The sequence below is a fragment of the Chiloscyllium plagiosum genome, unplaced genomic scaffold (genome assembly GCF_037043375.1).
Source record: "Chiloscyllium plagiosum isolate Xiang-an unplaced genomic scaffold, Cpla_swu_hap1 HiC_scaffold_19, whole genome shotgun sequence".
NCBI classification, from domain to species: domain Eukaryota; kingdom Metazoa; phylum Chordata; class Chondrichthyes; order Orectolobiformes; family Hemiscylliidae; genus Chiloscyllium; species Chiloscyllium plagiosum.
The window spans coordinates 19,509,321-19,531,714 of NW_028270157.1; the positions used below are offsets into that span (position 1 = coordinate 19,509,321).

The following is a 22,394-nucleotide window of genomic DNA, read 5'->3' on the forward strand; positions in this document are numbered from 1 at the left end:
CTAGCCAGTGACACCAATATCCCACAAGTAAATTAAAAACTAGCCACTTTTTAACTTGCCTACATGTTCTTTAGGCATAGCTATATGAGCAATTTATGTTTCCATATTCCTATGAAATAGCAGAAAAACAGGGGATACCAAAGCAGTGACTGTATATGTTTATAATCCCAATGAACGGCAGCATATAGGAGCATTTAAGGCTGCATATTTTAAATCAAACTTTCACATAGGACTAGACAAAAAAGGTTGTTCATCACACTGCATCATGCTTCTGGTGATTTGATATCCAAGTCTTTTCACTTCAGACTGATGCCCATATCAAATGAGAAAATTAAAGGCATCTAGACTTTATTTTATTCTTTATTGAAGTTGTTTTGTAAATGCAAGCTATTATTCTCTCTTCTCTGGTTACTAGCAGTCACACATGCAATGCAGTTCACTTTTGACAAACTAAGAAAGCAAAACTCCCAAGGTAAGCACCCCGAAATCAGCAGGCCATGACCATGTAAGTGTGAAAATGAATAGAGCATTTTGAAAAGAATTGTAGAGCTACCCTTAAAGCTGGTTATATAAATCAGCAATTTCTGTTAAGGTCACCTAAAGGCATTCCACTCAAAACTAAAGGCAGATTTTGCAGTTTAAAGATTCATATTGCATTGACACATTGCTATAGGAATTGTTTAGTTTAAGCTTAACCTTCACACCTCCACTAGCTCTGCTGAGCATGTACAGTTGTAAACAGCTGCAAGGTATGTCCATAGCAAGGCATTGGTGCAGTCAAACATGCAGCTATACTATACCTAGCATCGGTGCACTTGCACTTCGACTGCGATCTTCAGTCATCCAGAAAATGTGCATGATGGTGAAGAGCACGGCAGCACAGAATATGCGGAATAACAAGGTAAAGTACAGATCAATTTACAGAAACAAAGCACTCCAATCAGAAAGGTCAGGAAATGTTCACAACATTAACAAAGTAACAAAAGTAGTCAAGTACTGATGTTTAATTTAAACAATGATGACAATTTTGTTGACAGGGGAATGTACTGGTTGAACTGGAAGGAGATGCCTCATATTTAGGCTGTATTAAGTAAATTGCTAAGTCGATTAAGAACACAATCAACTAAATAGCTATTCAATAACAACATTTTCAGTTAGTTATAACCATATTATATGTGTATAAATACAAGTAGAAAGTTGACCTTCATTATAGTCAGAAATCACAACACCAGGTTACAGTCCAACAGGCTCGTATAAAATCACGAAGTTTCAGAGCGCTGCTCCTTCATCAGGTCAGTTCACCAGACAGAGGAACAGTGCTCTGAAACCTTGCGATTTCAAATAAACCTGTTGGACTATAACCTGGTATCGTGTAACTTCTGACTTTGTCCACCCCAGTCCAACACCAGCACCTCCACTTCACTGTAGTGGAACAAATAAAATGGAAGGTATCAATGTACAATTTGAGCAGTTAAAAAGTTTCCATATTTCTTTCTTTAGAGCATTATTATTTAAAATAGTGCAAGAAAAACCGGCTTGGAGTGTCGAGAGGGTTTTGTCATTTTTAAAAAAAATCATTGTATGTGGGCATACCTAGCTAAGTCAGCAGTTATTGACCATACCTAATTGACATTAAGAAAGTGATTTTCCAGATTTTAACTTGGTACTGGTAAAGGAGCAATTGTATACTTTCAAGTCAGAATGGTGAGTGACTTGGGAGGATTATTTGCAGATGGTGATGTTCCCATGCATCTGCTGCCCTTGCCTGATTGGTAGAAATCTCAGATTTAGAAGGTACTGTTCGAGGAACCTGGGTAAGTTGCTGCAGTGCAACTTGTATGTAGTACATACTGCTACTGTAAATCAGTGAAGGAAATAGATGTTGAAGGTGGTGGATGGAATGCTAATCAAGGAGGTTGGTTGGTTTTGGCTAGTGAGAGTTGCTGGCACTGTATTCACCCAGGCAAGTGAAGAATATTGCATCACACTCCTAACTTGCAACTTGTAGATTGTGAACAGACAGCGAGGAGTCAGGAGTGAAGTAAATTAACACAGAATTCATAGCCTCTAGTCTTGTATTCATGATATTTGTATGGCTGGTCCATTTCAATATCAGATCAATGGCATCTCCCAGGACATTGACACTAAGGGATATAATGATGGTGATGCCATTAATCATCAAGGAGAAATGGTTAGATTCTCACTTGTTGAAGAAGATAGTAATTGCCTGGCACTGTGTCACGAAATTTATAGATTTAAGCCAGCTGCATGTTTTATCCTACACAACACTGAAGATTTATCAACAGAACAATAAAGTTTCCAACACACAACTTGCTCACTCGAATACTATTTTAATGTATATTCTGAACATTATACACATCTAGTCAGCCACATTAAATCAAACTGAGTTATTTAGGTAGATTTAAGGCAAAGGAAAAGTAAATGCATATATATCAAACATATATCACAAACATATATCACATTTATCAAATCAGTTTCAAACTGGTGAACTTCTAAAAGAGATCAGTTTAAAAGAATTTCAGCTATTGTATGTCTTAACTTATTGCAATCTGTACTCTAAACAATGAGCAGTAGATAGTCTGAGATTTATTTTAAGACAAGGATAAAGCGGGTTTTTGCGATACAAAATAAGTGGCTGGTGGATCATTTTCAAATAGCACATCTCTTTGGCTGTTCTCAACAGACTGACCATACTCAACTTATACAGTCATAGAGTCATACAGCATGGAAACAGACCCTTTGGTCCAACTTGTCCACGCCGACCAGGTTTCCCAAACTGAACTAGCGCCACTTGCCTTGTAGTTGCAAAACTAAGAACATAGTGTCCAACATCAGATGTGATCAAATATTTGGGCAAAAGTGGACTGCCCCAAGAGTGTTAATTATACCAAAAACTAATTTATCAGTCAGGCTCACAATATGGCTCCTTTACGCTGGCTAGAAGCTACATTTATACGCAGGGACCTAACATCTGGAGGAGAAAACAACTTGACAATGCTATGCGCCTTTTCATCTTAAAAGCTATAATGCACACTTTTCTCGTGGTTTCCCAACAGCATTGCTTGACTAGAGAACACTTGTTGGCCAATCAGCACTCTTTCTTGGGCAGAACAAATTGTCTGCTTATCTTGAAACTTGGTATTCTTGCATATATCCTGATTTGTGGAAGATGAAAAGCTTCAGTAACATGCTTCTCTTTTTCAGCATCACCACTCAAACTGTAACAAGTTATTTAAACAGATCTGTAATTTATGGTCTGGCACCAGAATATGACTAGAAGCAAAGGAAAGAATTTTAAAAACTGGAAGGATTCAATGATGCCCTTTTCTGCCAATCTGATGTGTGTGTAATTCCATTCCCACAATATGTGCTTAATTTAATGTCTTTTTATTGGTGGGGTGGGGGACACAGCAAGATCAATACAATAAATACCATTCTGCCTCACATCAATACACCAATTAAAGTTGTTCATACTAAATTTGTTGAACTATTCATGTTCACTTACCCAGGTTAGGTGCACTAGCTGTTCGCTTGCCACCTTTGATCTTGAAGAATCCACGGCCAAAAGAAGCTCTGGCTTTTTTTGAAGCTGCACTTTCATCATCCAGAGAATTTTGATGTCCATTTGGTGGCTTTGGTGGCAGAGATGCAAACTTAGTGATCTCCATACATGCTTTATTCTAGATGAATTTAAGGGTACACTTTTAGTTCCCGGGGATATTTTGCATCTGTAGAACTACTAATATTTTGTTAGAACGGATGTTAGAAAATTTAAACATGATTTTAGTAAATGATATTAGATTCCCAAAAGCTTGCGTTATACAATAAAACAGGTTTCTCCAGAACATGAAAATTAACCAACAATCATCTCTTCCATCTACTGAAACATGCCAAAATACTACAAAATGGATTATTGTAAAAAGCTAGGTTACATAGGTTACAAGGAACTGCATGCCTGGGAGATGATAAATACCAATTTAAAGTAATTTCTAGGACATGGGTTTTAAAGCCTTTTCAGTTTGCTGGAACAATTTGCCCAATAGATGCACAAATGCTAAAATGAAGGAGATCTATATTAGGCTCAGTGGAACTATAATGGGACAAAGAAGAGATAAAATAATCTGATGGTTGCAGTATTGGGCATACTGTAAAGTTCATTAAGAATGAAGGGTGGAAATTAGACAATAGGTGCAGGAGTAGGCCATTCAGCCCTTCGAGCCTGCACCGCCATTCAATATAATCATGGCTGATCATTCCTAATCAGTATCCTGTTCCTGCCTTATCTCCATAACCCTTAATTCCACTATCTTTGAGAGCTCTATCCAACTCCTCCTTAAATGAATCCAGAGAGTGGGCCTCCACTGCCCTCTGGGGCAGAGCATTCCACACAGCCACCATTCTCTGGGTGAAGAAGTTTCTCCTGAGCTCTGTCCTAAATGGTCTACCCCGGATTTTTAAGCTGTGTCCTCTGGTTCGGCACTCACCCATCAGTGGAAATATGTTTCCTACTGCCAGAGTGTCCAATCCTTTCATAATCTTATACGTCTCAATCAGGTCCCCTCTCAATCTTCGAAACTCAAGGGTATACAAGTCCAGTCGCTTCAGTCTTTCAGTGTAAGGTAATCCTGCCATTCCAGGAATTGACCTCGTGAACCTACGCTGCACTCCCCCAATAGCCAGAATGTCTTTTCTCAAATTTGGAGACCAGAACTGCACACAGTACTCCAGGTGTGGTCTCACCAGGGCCCTGTACAGCTGCAGAAGCACCTCTTTGCTTCTATACTCAATTCCTCTTGTTATGAAGTCCAGCATGCTATTAGCCTTCTTCACTACCTGCTGTACCTGCATGCTTGCCTTCATTGACTGGTGTACAAGAACACCCAGATCTCTCTGTACTGCCCCTTTACATAAATTGATTCCATTGAGGTAGTAGTCTGCATTCCTGTTCTTGCTACCAAAGTGGATAACCATACATTTATCCACATTAAACTGCATCTGCCATGCATCTGCCCACTCACCTAACTTGTCCAGGTCACCCTGTAATCTCCTAACATCCTCATCACTTTTCACCCTGCCACCCAGCTTTGTATCATCAGCAAATTTGCTAATATTATTGCTGATATCATCTTCTATATCATTAACATATATTGTAAAAAGCTGTGGTCCCAGCACGGATCCCTGCGGTACCCCACTGGTCACTGCCTACCATTCCGAAATGGAGCCGTTTATCACTACCCTTTGTTTCCTATTAGCCAACCAATTTTCAATCCAATCTAGTACTTTGCCCCCAATACCATGCACCCTAATTTTACTCACTAACCTCCTGTGTGGGACTTTATCAAAAGCTTTCTGAAAGTCCAGGTACACTACATCTACTGGATTTCCCTCGTCCAACTTCATAGTTACATCCTCAAAAAATTCAAGAAGATTGGTCAAGCATGATTTCCCCTTCATAAATCCATGCTGACTCTGTCCTATCCTGTTACTACTATCCAGATGTGCAGTAATTTCATCCTTTATAATAGACTCCAGCATCTTTCCCACCACTGAGGTCAGACTAACTGGTCTATAATTACCTGCTTTCTCTCGCCTACCTTTCTTAAAAAGTGGTATAACATTAGCCACCCTCCAATCCTCAGGAACCGACCCCGAATCTATTGAACTCTGGAAAATAATCACCAATGCATCCACGATTTCCCGAGCCACCTCCTTCAGTACCCTGGGATGCAGACCATCAGGCCCCAGAGACTTATCAACCTTCAGACCTAACAGCCTCTCCAACACCAAATCCTGGCAAATATAAATTCCCTTAAGTTTAGGTCCTTCAGCCACTGTTACCTCAGGGAGATTGCTTGTGTCTTCCCAAGTGAACACAGATCTGAAGTACCCATTTAATTCCTCTGCCATTTCTTTGTTCCTAGTAATATATTCCCCTGTTTCTGTCTTCAAGGGCCCAATTTTTGTCCTAACCATTCACTTAGACACCAATATTGGCAGCACTATCAAACTGAAGTTTCAGCGAAAGCGACATTAACATATGGCAGAAGTGGCAAAAACCACTGGGCCCCCATCAGAAGCAATTTTTAAGGTCTTCCACAATAATTAATTGAACACTATTTTCTAGCATAAGTGGACTGGTTTGTAACAAAAAAACGTACACGTGTGAATTGTAGTAACAATCATGAAAATGGTTAACTTAAAGAAAAAGAACAAAAGGACTAGAAACAAGATGCAGAGAAGGTGCTTCTGGCATGGAGATCACTGTACTTTAAATGAAGGGAGTCCTATGCAGGTTCAAATTTAAAACATACATATTTGAAAAATAACAACTTCCCTCTGAAAACAAATTCCATCTTTGTTGCCTAGGTGATGAAAAAATAGTACACAGCAAGCTAGATTAAGTCAATCAGCAGTGCTGGTATTGTCCAATTTAATGCTATGCTAAATTACAATATTATTAAAATGTCACTTTAAAAATGCCATCTGCAATTATAGACCATAGTTTTTAAGCAGTTCAAAAATAAGGATACACATTTTCAACTACATGTCAATGTTCTCAATTAAAGTACTATGGCCATTGTCCATAGAAGTGCAATCTTGGATGGCAATATTTAGCAAGCATATCTTGGGCTCTATCAAATAATTAGCTTCAAATTCAAATACTAGAGATTCCAAATACAGTTCTGGAATGCCTATAAAATGCCACAAGCAACCCTATTCACAGGCTAACGTAACACTGACCACAGCAATGCAAAACCACCTGCCTTAGGACAAGCTTAAAAATAAATTACAGCTAACCGGGACTGAATCAGACCATTTTTCACCCAGTTAACAGAAATGTTGACAGCTAACCTTAATCAAGAGCAAAATGTTCCCTGCCAGCTGAAAGTGTAATTGTTGGAGACAGAAAGGGAAAAGAAGAGAAAAAAAAGTCAACATTAGAACAGAAAGAAATGCCCTGGTATCATAAATTGGGTATGAAATATATAAGTAGCAATCTTATAGCTGATTATTAATTTTAACTGGAACACTACAGTAATTAACAATAGATATATAGGTAAGTTTTGCTTAATGAAAACAAGCTTACTGAATTTGTCCACACAACTTGATAGCATTTACAAAATTATCGGATTTACAGCAGTCCAAATCACCATAGGCACCTCTATCCCAAAAAGGGTTTTTAAACAAAAAAGTTGCAACACTGAAATCATACCTCCAATGGGCTCTGAACAGGTTCGAGAGATAATTTCTGTTGAAAGACAAAAGGTAACAAATTTAAATCCTATAATATAACAAAGGAGGTTGCTGAGGATCCAGTTGGCATAACAAGCATTAATATTTTTCTAGTTTAAATCATGAGACTAAATGCTGAAACTAAACAAACCTTGTTCTCCTCTTCCGTTCTCAGTTTCTCCTGACTGCCAAACGAATATACTTCTGACAATCTGTAATAAAACAGTTATGAGCATGTTTCACTTCATAGCATCAATCCAAAATAAGTTCCAAATCTATAAGCTCCCAACTGGTGAAAGTATTGAAACAAAGACAAACAGAGAATGCTTGGAATACTCAGCAGGTGTGGAGAAAAACAAAATTAACATTTTTAGGTTTGTGACCAAAGATGCTGCAAGACCTGCTAAGCATTTATTTTGTAATGCAGTTGCAGGGCTGAGCCCCTGGAAAGAACTTCATGTCAATTAGTGGAACAGGCATCTAATTCTAAACCCATTATTACATTGGCATTTTTCAGCAAAATATGGTCTGTCAATTAATTTTGAATAAAATGGAGACTATTGTGAGCGGGATTAATTTAATGCAACTATACTAGAAGCTTGATTTTCAATAGTTAAGTCACCACATTAAACAGGAGTTTATTATCGAGAGAAATTGATAGAGAAACTAGTTTACTGCATTTGAATTCTGGGACTGATTAGGATCTATTCTATTCTTAAACCAGGACCAAAGTATATACAAACAGGAAGTAGGAGCAGAAGTAGACGATTTGGACCTCAAGCCTGCTCTGCCAATATACAAGATCATGGCTGATTGCTGTGTGTTTAGAATTCCACCTTCTCATTTACCTCAATAACCCTTTATTCCCCTGCTTAACAAGAAAATATCCATTGACTTGCGTCTGCCTTCAGAATCAAAGTGTTCTAAGTTGCATAACCCTCAACAAAAACAGCTGTTCTAACAGGTGACCCCAGTTGTTTTTTTTAAAAAAATAAACTTCTTCCCCCCCCAGTTCTGCACTTGGACATTTTTTCCAGCTTCACTTTCTCAGAATCACTCAGGGTCATATACACTTCAATCAAGTATTCAGTATTTAGGAAGGATAGACCAAAAGGAAAAACATTTGTGAGAAGATTTGTAGCTCGGGTGCTCGTTGTTGTGGTTCTGTTCGCCGAGCTGGGAATTTGTGTTGCAGACGTTTCGTCCCCTGTCTAGGTGACATCCTCAGTGCTTGGGAGCCTCCTGTGAAGCGCTTCTGTATGTTTCCTCCGGCATTTATAGTGATTTGTACCTGCCACCTCCGGTTGTCAGTTCCAGCTGTCCGCTGCAGTGGCTGGTATATTGGGTCCAGGTCGATGTGCTTATTGATTGAATCTGTGGATGAATGCCATCAATAAGCACATCGACCTGGACCCAATATACCGGCCACTGCAGCTGACAGCTGGAACTGACAACCGGAGGTGGCAGGTACAAATCACTATAAATGCCGGAGGAAACATCACAGAAGCGCTTCACAGGAGGCTCCCAAGCACTGAGGATGTCACCGAGACAGGGGACGAAACATCTGCAACACAAATTCCCAGCTCGGCGAACAGAACCACAACAAAAAGGAAAAAAAAAGATAGAATTGCATTACTGAGTGAAGAGGATAAAAATATAATACTAAAGTTATTACCTCGGGCAATGTAGAATCTGTGTTTGTAGAATTGAGGGTAAAAAAGGGCAAAAAACACTGGTGGTGTGGTATAGGAACAACCAATTTGCAACAATGCTGGGAATGGCATTTAAAAGGATATGCATGGAGGTAAAGGAACATCTGTAATTATGGGTGACTTTAATACATATAGGTTGGGCACATCAAATTAGTTATAATATTACATAGGAGCCAACTGGAAAACAGACAGTCTTACACTGGGTATTACAATAAGATAGGAATAATTGGTAATGTAGTTTGAAAGACCATAAAAAGATAGAATTCAGCAAGATGGAGAGTAAGGCAGTTGATTCTGAAACTAGGGTCCCGAATCTTTATTAAGGAACCTACAATAGTTAGGCGCGAGTAGGCTCTAATGGATTGGGAAATGTTATTGAAAGGAATGACAGTGGCCAGACTGTCAAAGAACAAATGAATGAACTACAAAAAGTGCACATTCCTGTCTGGCACAAGAGTGCAAAGACAGTATGGTTTAAGGGGAATGTTGGAGATAGAATTAGATGCCAAAAAAAAGGCAGCCAATTAGCAAGAAAAATAAAGAGCTGAGGATTGGAAAAGTTTAGAAGTCAGAAAGGAGGACCAAAGGATTGATTAAGAGGAAAATAGAGAATCCGAGTAAGCTTGCTGTGAACACACCTGACTGTAAAGGTTTCTAAAGGTACGCAAAGAAAAAATACTTGGTGAAAATTAACGTACATTCTTTACAATCAAACAGGGAAAATTTACAAAGGAGAGCAAAAATGGCTGACAAACTAAATTCATATTTTGCTTCTGTCTTCACAAAGTAGGATACTAATAACATACCGTAAATGGTGCGGAACAAACGGTTTAGAGAGAGGGAGAAACTAAACCAAATCTATTAGAGAAATGGTATTGGAGTAATTGTTGAGAGTGAAGGCTGATAAACCCCCAGGACCTGATCATCATCACAGACTACTTACGGAAGTGCTCCGAGAAATAATGTATGCATCAGTGGTCATCGTCCAAGATTCTTTAGTCTCTGAAATGGTTCCTACAGATCGAAGGATAGCTAATGTAATCCTACTGTTTAAAATGGGCAATAAAGAGTAAACAGGGAATTACAAACAGCAAGTCTGACAGTAGTAGGGAAGACAGGGTCCATTATAGCAGAGCACTTAGAAAACAGTGGTAGAATCAGATACAGTTTTCCTGGATTTACAAAAGGGAAATCATGCTTGACAAATATGTGGAATTCTCGGAGAATGCAACTACTAGAGTTGATCAGGGAGAGCCAGTGGATGTGGTTTATTTGGACTTTCAGATAGCTTTTTGGCAAAGTCGTACATAAAAGATTAATGAGTAAAATTAAAGCACATGGAATTGAGGGTAATGCATTGAGATGGATAGAAAATTGGTTAGATGACAAGAAACATTAGGAATATTTTTTTTTTCCTTGAATAGCAGGCAACTAGTGGGTTTCTGCAGAGATTGGTACTACAACCCTAGCTATTCCAATAAATCTTAATGATTTAGATGAGAAAACTCAATGTAATCTCTCAAAATTTGAACACTGAGTTGGCTGGAAAGGTGAGCTGCGAGAATGATGCTGCATTAAGGAAGTGGTGGGGGCTGGTAAAATTACAACATTTAAAAGGTGTCAGGATGGTACATGAATAGGAAGCGTTTAGAAGAGTATGGGACAAATGCTGGCAAATAGGACTAGATTAACAGAATATCAGGTCAGCATGGATGAGTCAGACTGAAGAGTTTGCTTGCATGCTGTACATCTCTATAACTGTGTTGCAGTGTGATTTGAATAGGCTGAGTGGGTAAATGCATGGCAAATACAATATAATTTGGAGAAATATGAGGTTATTCACTTTGGTGGCAAAGATAGGAAGGCAGATTATTTTAAATGCATGTACACTTGAATGACTGTGAATTAAGGGAGACCTGGGTGCCCTAGTGCACTCATCACTGAAAGCAAACTGTATGTTAGTCTTCATAACAAGATAATGAGTGCACAGAAACAAGGATGTCTTGCTGCAATAATACAGGACATGTGATGAGGCCATGCCTGGAAAAGCATGTGCAGTTTTGGTCCCTATTTAAGGAAGGATGTACTTGTTATAGAGGGAATGCATCAAAGGTTCACCAAATTGACTCCTGGGAATGCAAGAAGAAAGAATGAGTCAGCTAGGATTGGAGTTTAGAAGCATGAGGGCTGGGGAAATCTCAGAAACCTACAACATTTAACAGGACTAGACAAGTTAGATGCAGAAAGGATGTTTCTGATGGCAGGAAAGTCCAGAACCAGGGGTCATAGTTTAAGGGTAAGAGGGAAACCTTTCAGGATTAAGACGAGGAGAACTTCCTTCATCCAGAAAATTGTGAGTTTGTGAAATTCACCACCACAGAAATTGGTTGAGGTGGCAAATATATTTCATGTGGCCAAAGAGATATGAGGGAGGACAAGATTTGGGCAAAGTTTAAAAATCACACACCAGGTTTTGGCCAACAGGTTTATTTGGAAATACCAGCTTTTGGAGTGCTGCTCCTTCATCAGGTAGCTGTGGAGTAGGATCACATGACACAATTTAGAGCAAAAGATCATAGTGTCATGCATGCAACTAAAGTGATACATTCAGCAAACCTGGATCTAGGTTTGGGGTAGCATAGTGGCTCAGTGGTTAGCACTGCTGCCTCACAGCATTATGGACCGGTTTGATTCCAGCCTTGGGCGACTGTGGAGTTTGCACATTCTCCCAGTGTCTGCATGGGTTTTCTCCGGGTGCTCTGGTTTCCTCCCACAGTCCAAGGATGTGCAGGTTAGATGAATTGGCCACACTAAATTGCCCATAATGTTCAGGGATGTGTAGGGTAGGTGCATTAGTAAAGGGTAAATGTAGACTAATAGGGTAGGGGAATGAGTTTGGGTGGGATACTCTTCAGAGGTCGGTGTGGACTTGTTGGGCTGAAAGGCCTGTTTCCACACTATGGGCATTCTATGATTCAGTTGCATGCATGACACTGCGATCTTTTGCTATAAAGTCTGTATCTTATGATCCAAGGAGCAGTGCTCTGAAAGCTAGCACTTCCAAATAAACCTGCTGGTCTATAACCTGATGTTGAGAGATTTTTAACTTTGTCCACCCCAGTCCAACACCAGCACCTCCACATCATAGATTTGGGTACTGAGCTCAACGATCAGCAGTAGTTATTTTGAATGGTAGAGCAGATTTTAGGGGTCGAATGGCCTACTCCTGCTCTTATCTTCCATGTTGCTATGTAAGTCACCACTCACTCTTCTAAATACCAGTAAAAATAGCATCTACTAGCCTTCTTGATTATGTATTGTACTGGTGTATTAATTTTTATGACTCATGGACCTGAAGCAGGGACCCGAGTTCGATTCCAGAGTTTGCACATTCTCCCAGTGTCTGTGTGGGTTTACTCCAGATGCTCCAGTGTCTACACAGTCAAAAGATAGACAGGTTAGGTGGAATGGCCATGCTAAATTGCTCATACTATCCAGGGATGTGCAGACTAGCTCGATTTGCCATGAGAAGTGCAGGATTATAGGGTATGGGGTTGGGTCTGTGTGGGATACTCTTGGTGGACCGAATGGCCTGTTTCCACACTGTCGGGATTCTATGATATAATTGTTGCTGTAACTCGAATTTTTGCAGCCATTTTCAGTTTAAGTAATACTTTAATAATTGCTTAATCGTTCTTCCTGCCAATGTGAACGACTTCAAATTTTCATATGCTACATTTGGCAGACTTTTGTCCATTCTCTCAAACTGAGAAGATTATAAAAACCACAAGTTTTAATTCTAAATCATGCATAAAAAAGGGACATCAGCATACATGTACGAAAATAATTGAAAGTGGCAGGTTCAGATCAAGATGATGAATGATAAGGTATCCTTGTGTCAAAAATAAATCTATAGAATACAAAGACAAGGAAGTTATGAAGATCTTTAAAAAACAGTGGTTCTTCCGCTACTACACTACTACATTCAATTCTTGGCACTACAGCTTAGGAAGGATACAAAGGTATTAGGTAGCATACTGGAAGTTTTGAAAGAACGGTTACACAGATGAGGAACTATAGTCACACTGCTGGATTGCAGAAGCTGGGCTTGGATATTGTTAGAAGAAATTGAGAGGAGGCTTGAGAATCATAGAATGGTAACAGCACAGGTTATTCAGACTATTGCACCATGTTGATCCTCTGCAGAAGATTATTTGTTCATGAGACATGAGCATCACTGGTTCAGTCAGCATTTATTGAGCATTCCTAATTGCTTTGGAGGTGGTGATGGTTAGCTTCCACCTTGAACTGCTGCAGTCATTGAAATGTAGAGACACTCAATATTATTAGGCAGTTCCAAGATTTCAATGCCGTGATGATTAAAGAATGACAATATAGTTCCTAGTTAGAATCAAATGCACATCAGAAGGGAACTTGCAGGTTGTATTGTCCCCGTGCACCTAAATGATGGAGCTTATGAGTTTGGAAGGTGCTACTGAAGGAGCCTTGGTGAGTTACTTCAATGCATTTTCTAGATGGCGCATTTCATTGCCATAGTATGACTTTGGTGAAGGGGATGGTTGACAAAGGAGGTGAATGGGACGCCAACCAAGCAGGCTGCTTTGACTTGACAGGTTCTGGTGCTGTTGGAGCTCCATTCATTCAAGCCACTCTCCTGACTTGCACCTGTTTGTGGGGAGACAGGTGGTGAGTTACTCATCATAGAACTACTAGTCTTAATATGCTTCTGTAGTCACTGTATTTATGTGGCAGGTGCAGTTCAGTTCCTTGTCAATGTTAACATTTAAGATAGTGACAGTGGGGATTCGGTGATAGTAATGTCACTTATCAATCAAGGTGCGATGGCTAGATTTTCTTTTGTTGGAGATGGTCACAGACTGGCATGTTGCAAGTCACGTACTAGCTGAAACCTGGACATCATTCAGATCTTTTATTGAATACACACATTCCTTTAGTACTCTATGGAGTTGTGAATGGAGCTGAAAATTGTAGAATTATGGACAAATATCCTCACTTCTGATCTGATGCTGGAAGGAAGGTCATTAATGAAGCAGCTAAGATGGCTGGGCTGAGGACACTATCTTGAGAAACTGTTGCAGTGACATCCCACTCCTCTGCTGCTCACCTCACCATTACTACCCCCTCCTTCCACCCCCACCCCCCCCACCAAAGCTCTGCAGTTTTTCTATTTAGAGGATAATTCAATTCAATTTTTTTGAAATTCATGACAAAACCTGCCTCCAGCACACTTTCAGACTTCAGGATGTCAATGACTATAAATCTTGTCCTTTCACACTTGCCAACGATTCCTATCAAATCTTAACCCTTTTGCCCCGTTTATTCTTCAAAATCTGAGGCAGCTAGAAAAGGTCTCCTTAGAATTTTTAGGAACAAGCAAAAATTGATTCAGTTGAAGAGGGGTCAGGAACCAGAGGAGAGCAATGAAAGAATCTCGTGGTTATGATATAGAGAGTGCACTGCTTCAGAGTGCAGTGGAGGCAGATTCAATTGTGAATGTCTAAAGGAAACAGAATAAGTACCTGAAGAGGGAAAAAAGGCACAAGATTATCAGGAAAGGGCAGGGGAGTGGAACTAGCAAAAGCGGTTTTGCAGAGAGTTGACATAGACTTGCTGCGGCTGACTGGCAGCTCTCTGTGATGTGACCATTTCATACTATAATTTTCCTACATTTTAGAGGGCAAGACCAGAATGTGCTTTGAGTACAGCATTATACAATTTTTCTTAAATAAATACACCTTCTAAAAATAAAAGACCTCAGATGTCCTGCTAATAAACAAAAATATAACAGTATATTACCTCCCCATATGCTTCTCATCAGGTAGGTAGACAGTTTGAAACAACGGTGCAATCTGATTTTTCATGTAACGTATAACATGTCTTTATAACAATTATTAACAGACTGATGTGAAATGATCTTGTATTTGCATTATACTTACATAGGACTGTCACATATGACAGTTTCTTCAATTAATGAAGAGATGTCACTTGGCTGTATTTCACTGTAGTAAAATGTAAATTTACACCAAGTTATATTGTACAAATATGTACACTCTTAGAAAAAAGTATCATATATTAGCTAATCAAGTATCTAAATAAAGTTTTATTAGCTCCGAGTCTTTTCTTTTTTAGAAGAGGAGGGAGCTCCACGTTTCTGGAGGAGATTCTGTCCAGGGCTCTTTCAGAACTGTGGAGTTTTTCCATTCTGACAGCTTTTTCATACTGCAGAATTACCAGAGAAAAACCAACCCATACCCTCCTTCTCATTGAAGTCAGCTGCTGCATTCTGACAACTAAAAGTATTTGGCAGTAGCTGTCAGGATCAAATACACAAGTTAAGAAAGATGTTAGGGTGCTGGGGCAGATTGGGAAGGTGCCAGGAGGGCAGGGGCAAGGGGCGAGTTACCTGGTGGGTAGGGTGACAGCGGAGTAGGTGGCAGGATGCAAGCTGGGTAGGGAAACATGTAAGAAGGCAGTAGGGTGCTAAGTGGCAAGGTAAATGACACAGTGATTTAGGTTTAAGCTGGAGTGGGTGGAAGAGACGGTCCAGCAGAATCTTCAATTTCTAGGCCAATTCCTTTGCAGTCAGCTATAATGGGGATTCCGCAGAGTCCTCAGGTAAAACTTCCATCCCAGTTGGACACAGGAAAATCTGGGCAATTATTTTATTTGCTAGATATTTAAATACATCACATCTTCATACAATACAGGATGTCAATCACAGTCTTTAAAGCCTCACAGTTACATCTAACCTTCGAAAGTTAGGCAAAAAAGCAAAAGTGTGATTTACCCAACATCAGATGCTGCTTCAACATCAGGGTCCATCTTCTTATCTACCTGTGGAGCATGAGTCTTAGGAGTAGATGACACTACGGGAATTGGCACTTGAAGGATGCTAGTGTGGATTTCAACTGGCTCCTAAAACAAAATTAGCAAATTATGCTTTTCAGCCACTGCATTCTTTTAACAAAATAAAAACAAACAAAGTTGGTTGCTAGAAATCCAAACAAAACTAAATTGCTGGTGAAACTCAAGTCTGGCAGCATCTACAGAGAGAAATGTTCCAAGTCTGGTGGCCTCTGATGAAGTTTTTGTTTGTGTATGTGAACATTAAAAACTCAGCAGTAGTCCTTAAAATCAGCTTTTTACCCAAATAATACACCAATGCAGGAAATTCAGTAGAGTGATCTTAACCTGCAGATTTTCCATCAAATCTTACTCAAAGCTTCTGAGAACCAGAAGTATTCCAGTGTGATCCTCTAAGAGTGAAGGGATACAGTCCCAAGTCCAAGGAACCCTGGATGTCAAGGGATAGAGAGTTTGATAAAGAAAACAGAGGAATCGTAGGTACAGCACATTCAAACAGTGGAGGCCCAAAGTATAGTGTGTGTAGGCATTGCTTATAAAGGGAATCAGTAGGGCACAGAGGGGCCACAAAATATCATTGGCAGATTGGATCGAGGAAATCCCCAACACTTTTTATAAGTATAGTAAGAGTGAGACGATTACTAGATAAAGAGGGTGACCTATTAGAAACCAAACGGGCAATCTACGCATGGAGCAAGTGGATGTGAAATGAATACTTCTCATCTCTAATTACAGGGGATAAATACTTCATCACTGGAGATTTCAATTGGGATGATGAGGTTCTAGAACATAAAGATTAGTTCTAGATTAGTAATAAGGTGGTATTAGATGTTTTAGCAGGTGTACAGGTACATAAATCATGTGGGCCTGATAAGATGCATCCCAGGCTATGAACCTTGACAGATATATTTAACACTTCGCTGGCAATAGTCGAGGTGCCAGATGACTTCAGAATTAAGTGGAAAGAGGTCATGCTGCCAACAGAGTCCATACCAACCCTCCCAAATGCAAACCACCCAGTCCTAGCCCCACACCTTATCTCAGTAATCCCACATATCATCATGGTTAATCCACCCCTGGACAATTTATCACCGCCAATCTACTTAACTTGCACATCTTTGGACCGTGGGAGGAAACCAGGGCAAACCAAGGCGGACTCGGATAATGTGCAAAACTCACACAGGTAGTCGCCAGAGGCTGGAATCAAACTCGGGTTTCAGGTGCTATGAGGCAGCAGTGCTAACCATACAGCTATTGTGCTGTCCTTTGCTCCATGACATTCCTTTGTTCAAGGACAGCAGCAGGGATAGGCCAGGAAATGACAGAATGTCAGTGGTAGGGAAATTATTAGAAAACATTGTTAAGAACAGGATTAATCAGTACTTGGAAAGACTGGGATTGATCAGGGATAGTCAGAGATTTGTTAGAGGGAGACCCTGTCTAATTTAATTCAGGTTTTGAAAAGGTTAATAAATATATTGATGAGGGTAGTGCAGTTGATGAGATTTACATGCACTTCAGTAATGCCTTTGTCAAGGTTCCAAACAGAATGCTGGTCCAAAAGGATAGAACCTATAGGATCAAAGGCAAGTTGGCAAACCTGATCCAAAATTGGCTTACAAAGAGAAGGAGCAAAGGCTAATGGTACAGGGTTCGTTTTGGAATTGGAAGCCTGTGACTAAGAAGTTTGTGACAAACAGTATACCGTAGGAATCAGTGCCTAGACCCTTGTTGCTTGTTATCTACATTAATGACTTAGATATGAATGTAGAAACGTTAATTACTAAGTTTGCAGATGACATGTAAATTGGTGGTGCTGCTTTAGTGAAGAGGATGATCTCAGACTGCAATCTGATATTGATTAGCTGGTGAATTGGACAGAGCAATGGCAGATGGAATTTAATCCCGATAAGTGCGAGATGATGCATTTTGGGAGGTCTACTAAGGGAAGGAGGCGCACAATGAATGGAAGGTCACGAGGGAGTAGAGAAGAACAAGGGGACTTCAGTGCACAAGTTCATAGATCCCAAATGGTGTCAAAGATAGGCAGGGTGGTGAAGGTGGCATATGGGCTGCTTGCCTTCATTAACTGGGGTGTAGAATATAGGAGCAAGGAAGTACTATTACAAGTCATATTTCTAAAACATTGGTTTGGCCATAGAAGGAATGCTGTGTGCAGCTCTGGTCCCCACACTAGAGGAAGGACATTATTGCACTGGAGAGGGTGGGGAGGAGATTCACTCAGATTTTGTCTGGAATGAAGCATCTCAGTTATGAGAAGAGTCATAGAGATGTACAGCATGGAAACAGATCCTTCGGTCCAACCTGTCCATGCCAACCAGATATCCCAACCCAATCTAGTCCCATCTGCCAGCACCCGGCCCATATCCCTCCAAACCCTTCCTATTCATATACCCATCCAAGTGCCTCTTAAATGTTGCAATTGCACCAAAGAGGTTGGGTTTGTTTTCCTTTGGTCAGAGAAGGCCAAGGGGGGAACCTAATTGAGATAATCAAAATTATGAGACACACAGACAGAGCTGATTGTGAGAATCTCTTACCCACAGATGTGTCTAAAGACCATAGGGCATATGTTTAAGATGAGAGGCAAGTGATTTCAAGGAGATCAGACAACATTTTTATTTACCCAGTGAGTGGTAAATATATGGATCATGCTGCTTGAGAGGATGGTGGAGGCAGGTAGTCTTGCAACGTTTAAGTAGTACTTAAAATACTGGGGCATAGTAGGCTATGAACCAAGTTGTGGGTAAATGGGATTAGTGTGGTTTGGTTTTTGTTGGTCAGCATAAACATGGTGAAGTGCCTATTTCCATGCTGGAAATGCTATAACATGAAAGAGAATTAGCATCAGTGTTTACTGTGGAGAAGGACATGGAAGGTATAGAATATAGGGAAATAGATGGTGACATCTTGAAAAATGTCCATATTACAGAGGAAGTAGTGCTGGATGTTATGAAATGCATAAAGAATAAATCCCCAGGACCTGATCGGTACACCCTCGAACTCTGTGTGAAGTTAGGGAAGCGATTGCTGGTCCTCTTGCTGAGATATTTGCATCATCAATAATCACAGGTGAAGTGCCAGAAGACTGGAGGTTGGCTAATGTGGTACCATTATGTAAAAAAGGTGGTAAGGACAAGCCAGGGAACTATAGACCAGTGAGCCTGATGTTGGTGGTGGGCAAGTTGTTGGAGGGAATCCTGAGCAGGATTTACACGTATTTGGAAAGGCAAGCACTGATTGGGGATAGTCAACCTGGAAAATCATGGGAAATCATGTCTCACAAACTTGATTGAGTTTTTTGAAGAAGTAACAAAGAGGATCGATGAGGGCAGAGCGGTAGATGTGATCTATATGGACTTCAGTATGGTATTCAACAAGGTTTCTCACAGGAGACAGGTTAGCAAAGTTAGATTTCACGGAATACAGGGAGAACTAGCCCTTTTGGATACAGAACTGACTCGAAGGTAGAAGATAGAGGGTAATGATGGAGGGCCTGTGACCACTGGAGTGTCACAAGGATTGGTGCTGGGTCCACGACTTTTCATCATTTATATAAATGATTTGGATATGAACATAGGAGGTATAGTTAGTAAGTTTGCAGATGACACCAAAATAGGAGGTTTTAGATTACTTACAGTGCGGAAACAGGCCCTTCGGCCCAACAAGTCCACATTGACCCTCCAAAAAGCAACCCACCCAGACCCATTCCCCTACATTTACCCCTTCACCTAATAGTACGGACAATTTACAATGGCCAATTCACTTAACCTGCACATCTTTTGACTGTGGGAGGAAACCGGAGCACCCGGAGGAAACCCACGCAGACACAGGGAGAATGTGCAAACTCCACACAGACAATTGCCTGAGGCGGGAATTGAACCCGGGCCTCTGGCACTGTGAGGCAGCAGTGCTAACCACCGTGCCACTGTGTAGTGGACAATGAAGAAGGTTACCTCAGATTACAATGGGACCATGATCAGATGGGCCAATGGGCTGGGTGAGGCAGAACAAGTTTAATTTAGATTGGGGTGGCACGGTGGCTCAATGGTTAGCACTGCTGCCTCACAGCACTAGGGTCCCAGGTTCAATTCCAGCCTCGGGCAACTCTCTGTGTGGAGTTTACACATTCTCCCTGTGTCTGCGTGGGTTTCCTCTCGGTGCTCCTGTTTTCTCCCACAGTCGAAAGATGTGCAGGGCAGGTGAATTCACCATGCTAAAATTGCCCATAGTGTTAGGTGCATTAGTCAGAGGGAAATGGGTCTGGGTGGGTTGCTCTTCGGATGGTCGGTGTGGACCTGTTGGGCTGAAGGGCCTGTTTCCACACTGTAGGGAATCTAATTTAACCTAGATAAATGCGAGTTGCTGCATTTTGGGAAAGCAAATCTTAGCAGGACTTATACACTTAATGGTAAGGTCCTAGGGAGTGTTGCTGATCAAAGAGACCTTGGAGTGCAGGTTCATAGCTCCTTGAAAGCGGAGTCGCAGGTAGATAGGATAGTGAAGGCGGCATTTAGTATGCTTTCCTTTACTGGTCAGAGCACTGAATACAGGAGTTGGGAGGTCATGTTGCAGCAGTACAGGACATTGGTTAGGCCACTTTTGGAGTATTGCATGCAATTCTGTTCTTCTTCCTATTGGAAGAATATTGTGAAACTTGAAAGGGTTCAGAAAAGATTTACAAGGATGTTGCCAGGGTTGGAGGATTAGAACTATAAGAGGAGGCTGAATAGGCTGGGGCTGTTTTCCCTGAAGCATTGAAGGCTGAGGGGTGACCTTATAGAGGTTTATAAAATCATGAGGAGCATAGACAGGATAAATAGACAAAGTCTTTTCCTTGGGGTCGGGGTGTCCAGAACTAGAGAGCATGGGTTTAGGGCGAGAGGGGAAAGATATAAAAGGGACCTAAGCAGCAACCTTTTCATGCAGACATTGATACATTAATGGAATGAGCTGCCAGTGGAAGTGGTGGAGGCTGATACAATTACAACATTTAGAAAGCATTTGGATGGCTATATGAATTGGAAGGGTTTAGAGGAATATGGACCAAGTGCTGGCAAACTGGACCAGATTAGGTTGGGATGGCTGGTCGTCATGGACGAGTTGGACCAAAGGGTCTGTTCCCGTGCTGTACATCTCTATGACTCTATACTCCAGAAACACACACTTAGCTCCTATACATTTGATGCCATGATTTCTTTATTACACAAATACAGTAAATTTTAAATTTAAATTTCTGTGGCGTAAGGGAACTTGGTTGGAAGTAAAACACTTTTTTTCCCCAAATACTGAAGAATCCAACTATCATTATACTAAAATAGGGTTGGAAAAGCACATGGGAATTTTGGTAGTTACTTCTATTCAGTTTATTAACGCACAAGTGCGAAATCTGAGTAGAAAGCGACCACATGTGCTATCCAATATACTCTTTCAAAACTATGTTCAAGAACAAGAACATTTAAGAACAAAATATCCTCCATCTTTTTACTACCAAATCTCAACAGTCCTTTCAAATTGACATGGATTTCACTTTACCATATCTGCTTGTAATCTATCATCTCATGTCTTCTCTCCAAGTTCACCTGCTTACAATTACAAGGAATTACATCTGCTCTTCATCTAACTTGCAGAAGCCCCTTTATGCACTCATTTATCACTGGTTACAGCACTTAACCATCATCTGAAAGCAACATGGAGACAATATTTTACCTTCACTAACAAAATAGTTTATCACTAACAGTGATAAAACAACAGTGTAGTCAACATCCATCCGAATGAGATGTCACTGACAATGCACTTGCTGTAAACTTGGTACATGGATGAGAATGTGGTACTATTATTGCATCAAATATAGAAACACAGCAAATTTACAAATTCCACATCACAGAGTGACATCTTACATTGTTTTTCTCTGCTATATTCATTAGTTCAAGTACTCTTGGAAGGTTCGTTGTAAGCTGCTGTTTCACAATTCCTGGTGTCCTGCCATTCCACAAACACATACTCTAGGAGAGATTCTGGTGACAATTCTCATTTTAAATCCACACTACTTCACCAAGACCCATTAAAGGAAAATGAATCTGAAGAATGTCATAGTTATGCTCCAATCTGAAACAATTAACTTACTGCTGCTGGCACCCCCTCTGCTGCTGGGTTTGGTGTAGTTGGAGAACGCAATTCCATTTCCAAGGTTTCACTGATGTTAACTCCAGCAGATCCCCCATTCAGGCTTTCATCACTGTCACCTTCTTTCACTATAGCAGCACAATCAGTTTGGAAAGAAATGTTAACTTTTCTTTCATTTTTGGTGCCATATAATAATGGTTTTTCACATTGGAAAAAACATCACCATCATTCTTAGTTTGGATTCCACATCTTTTATTATTTACAACAGTTGGTATAGTTAGCAGTAATAAATAAACGTATTTATATTTGGAAAAGATGCAGATTATTCAGCAGTGTCAAAATTACAAAATTCTCCGAACTGTTTTAATCCCCGTA

The 22,394-nt window shown here is 40.3% G+C and overlaps 1 protein-coding gene across 17 annotated transcripts in view; it reads right to left on the reverse strand.

Moving 5' to 3' along the window:
• Positions 1 to 22,394, reverse strand: part of ppfibp1b (PPFIA binding protein 1b) — a 178,955-nt gene that overhangs the window by 36,524 nt on the left and 120,037 nt on the right. For 10 of the 17 annotated variants that reach the window (XM_087997088.1, XM_043709811.2, XM_043709806.2 and 7 more), the window contains 8 exons: positions 22,020 to 22,147; positions 15,796 to 15,923; positions 14,945 to 15,007; positions 7,406 to 7,466; positions 7,235 to 7,270; positions 6,874 to 6,903; positions 3,527 to 3,701; positions 801 to 833 (listed from right to left, as the gene is read on the reverse strand). In XM_087997088.1, the coding sequence (XP_087853214.1) occupies positions 801 to 833; positions 3,527 to 3,701; positions 6,874 to 6,903; positions 7,235 to 7,270; positions 7,406 to 7,466; positions 14,945 to 15,007; positions 15,796 to 15,923; positions 22,020 to 22,147 (654 nt within the window). The remainder of the gene's footprint in view (positions 1 to 800; positions 834 to 3,526; positions 3,702 to 6,873; positions 6,904 to 7,234; positions 7,271 to 7,405; positions 7,467 to 14,944; positions 15,008 to 15,795; positions 15,924 to 22,019; positions 22,148 to 22,394) is intronic. The other 7 variants (XM_043709809.2, XM_087997092.1, XM_087997089.1 and 4 more) reach the window with 2 other exon arrangements.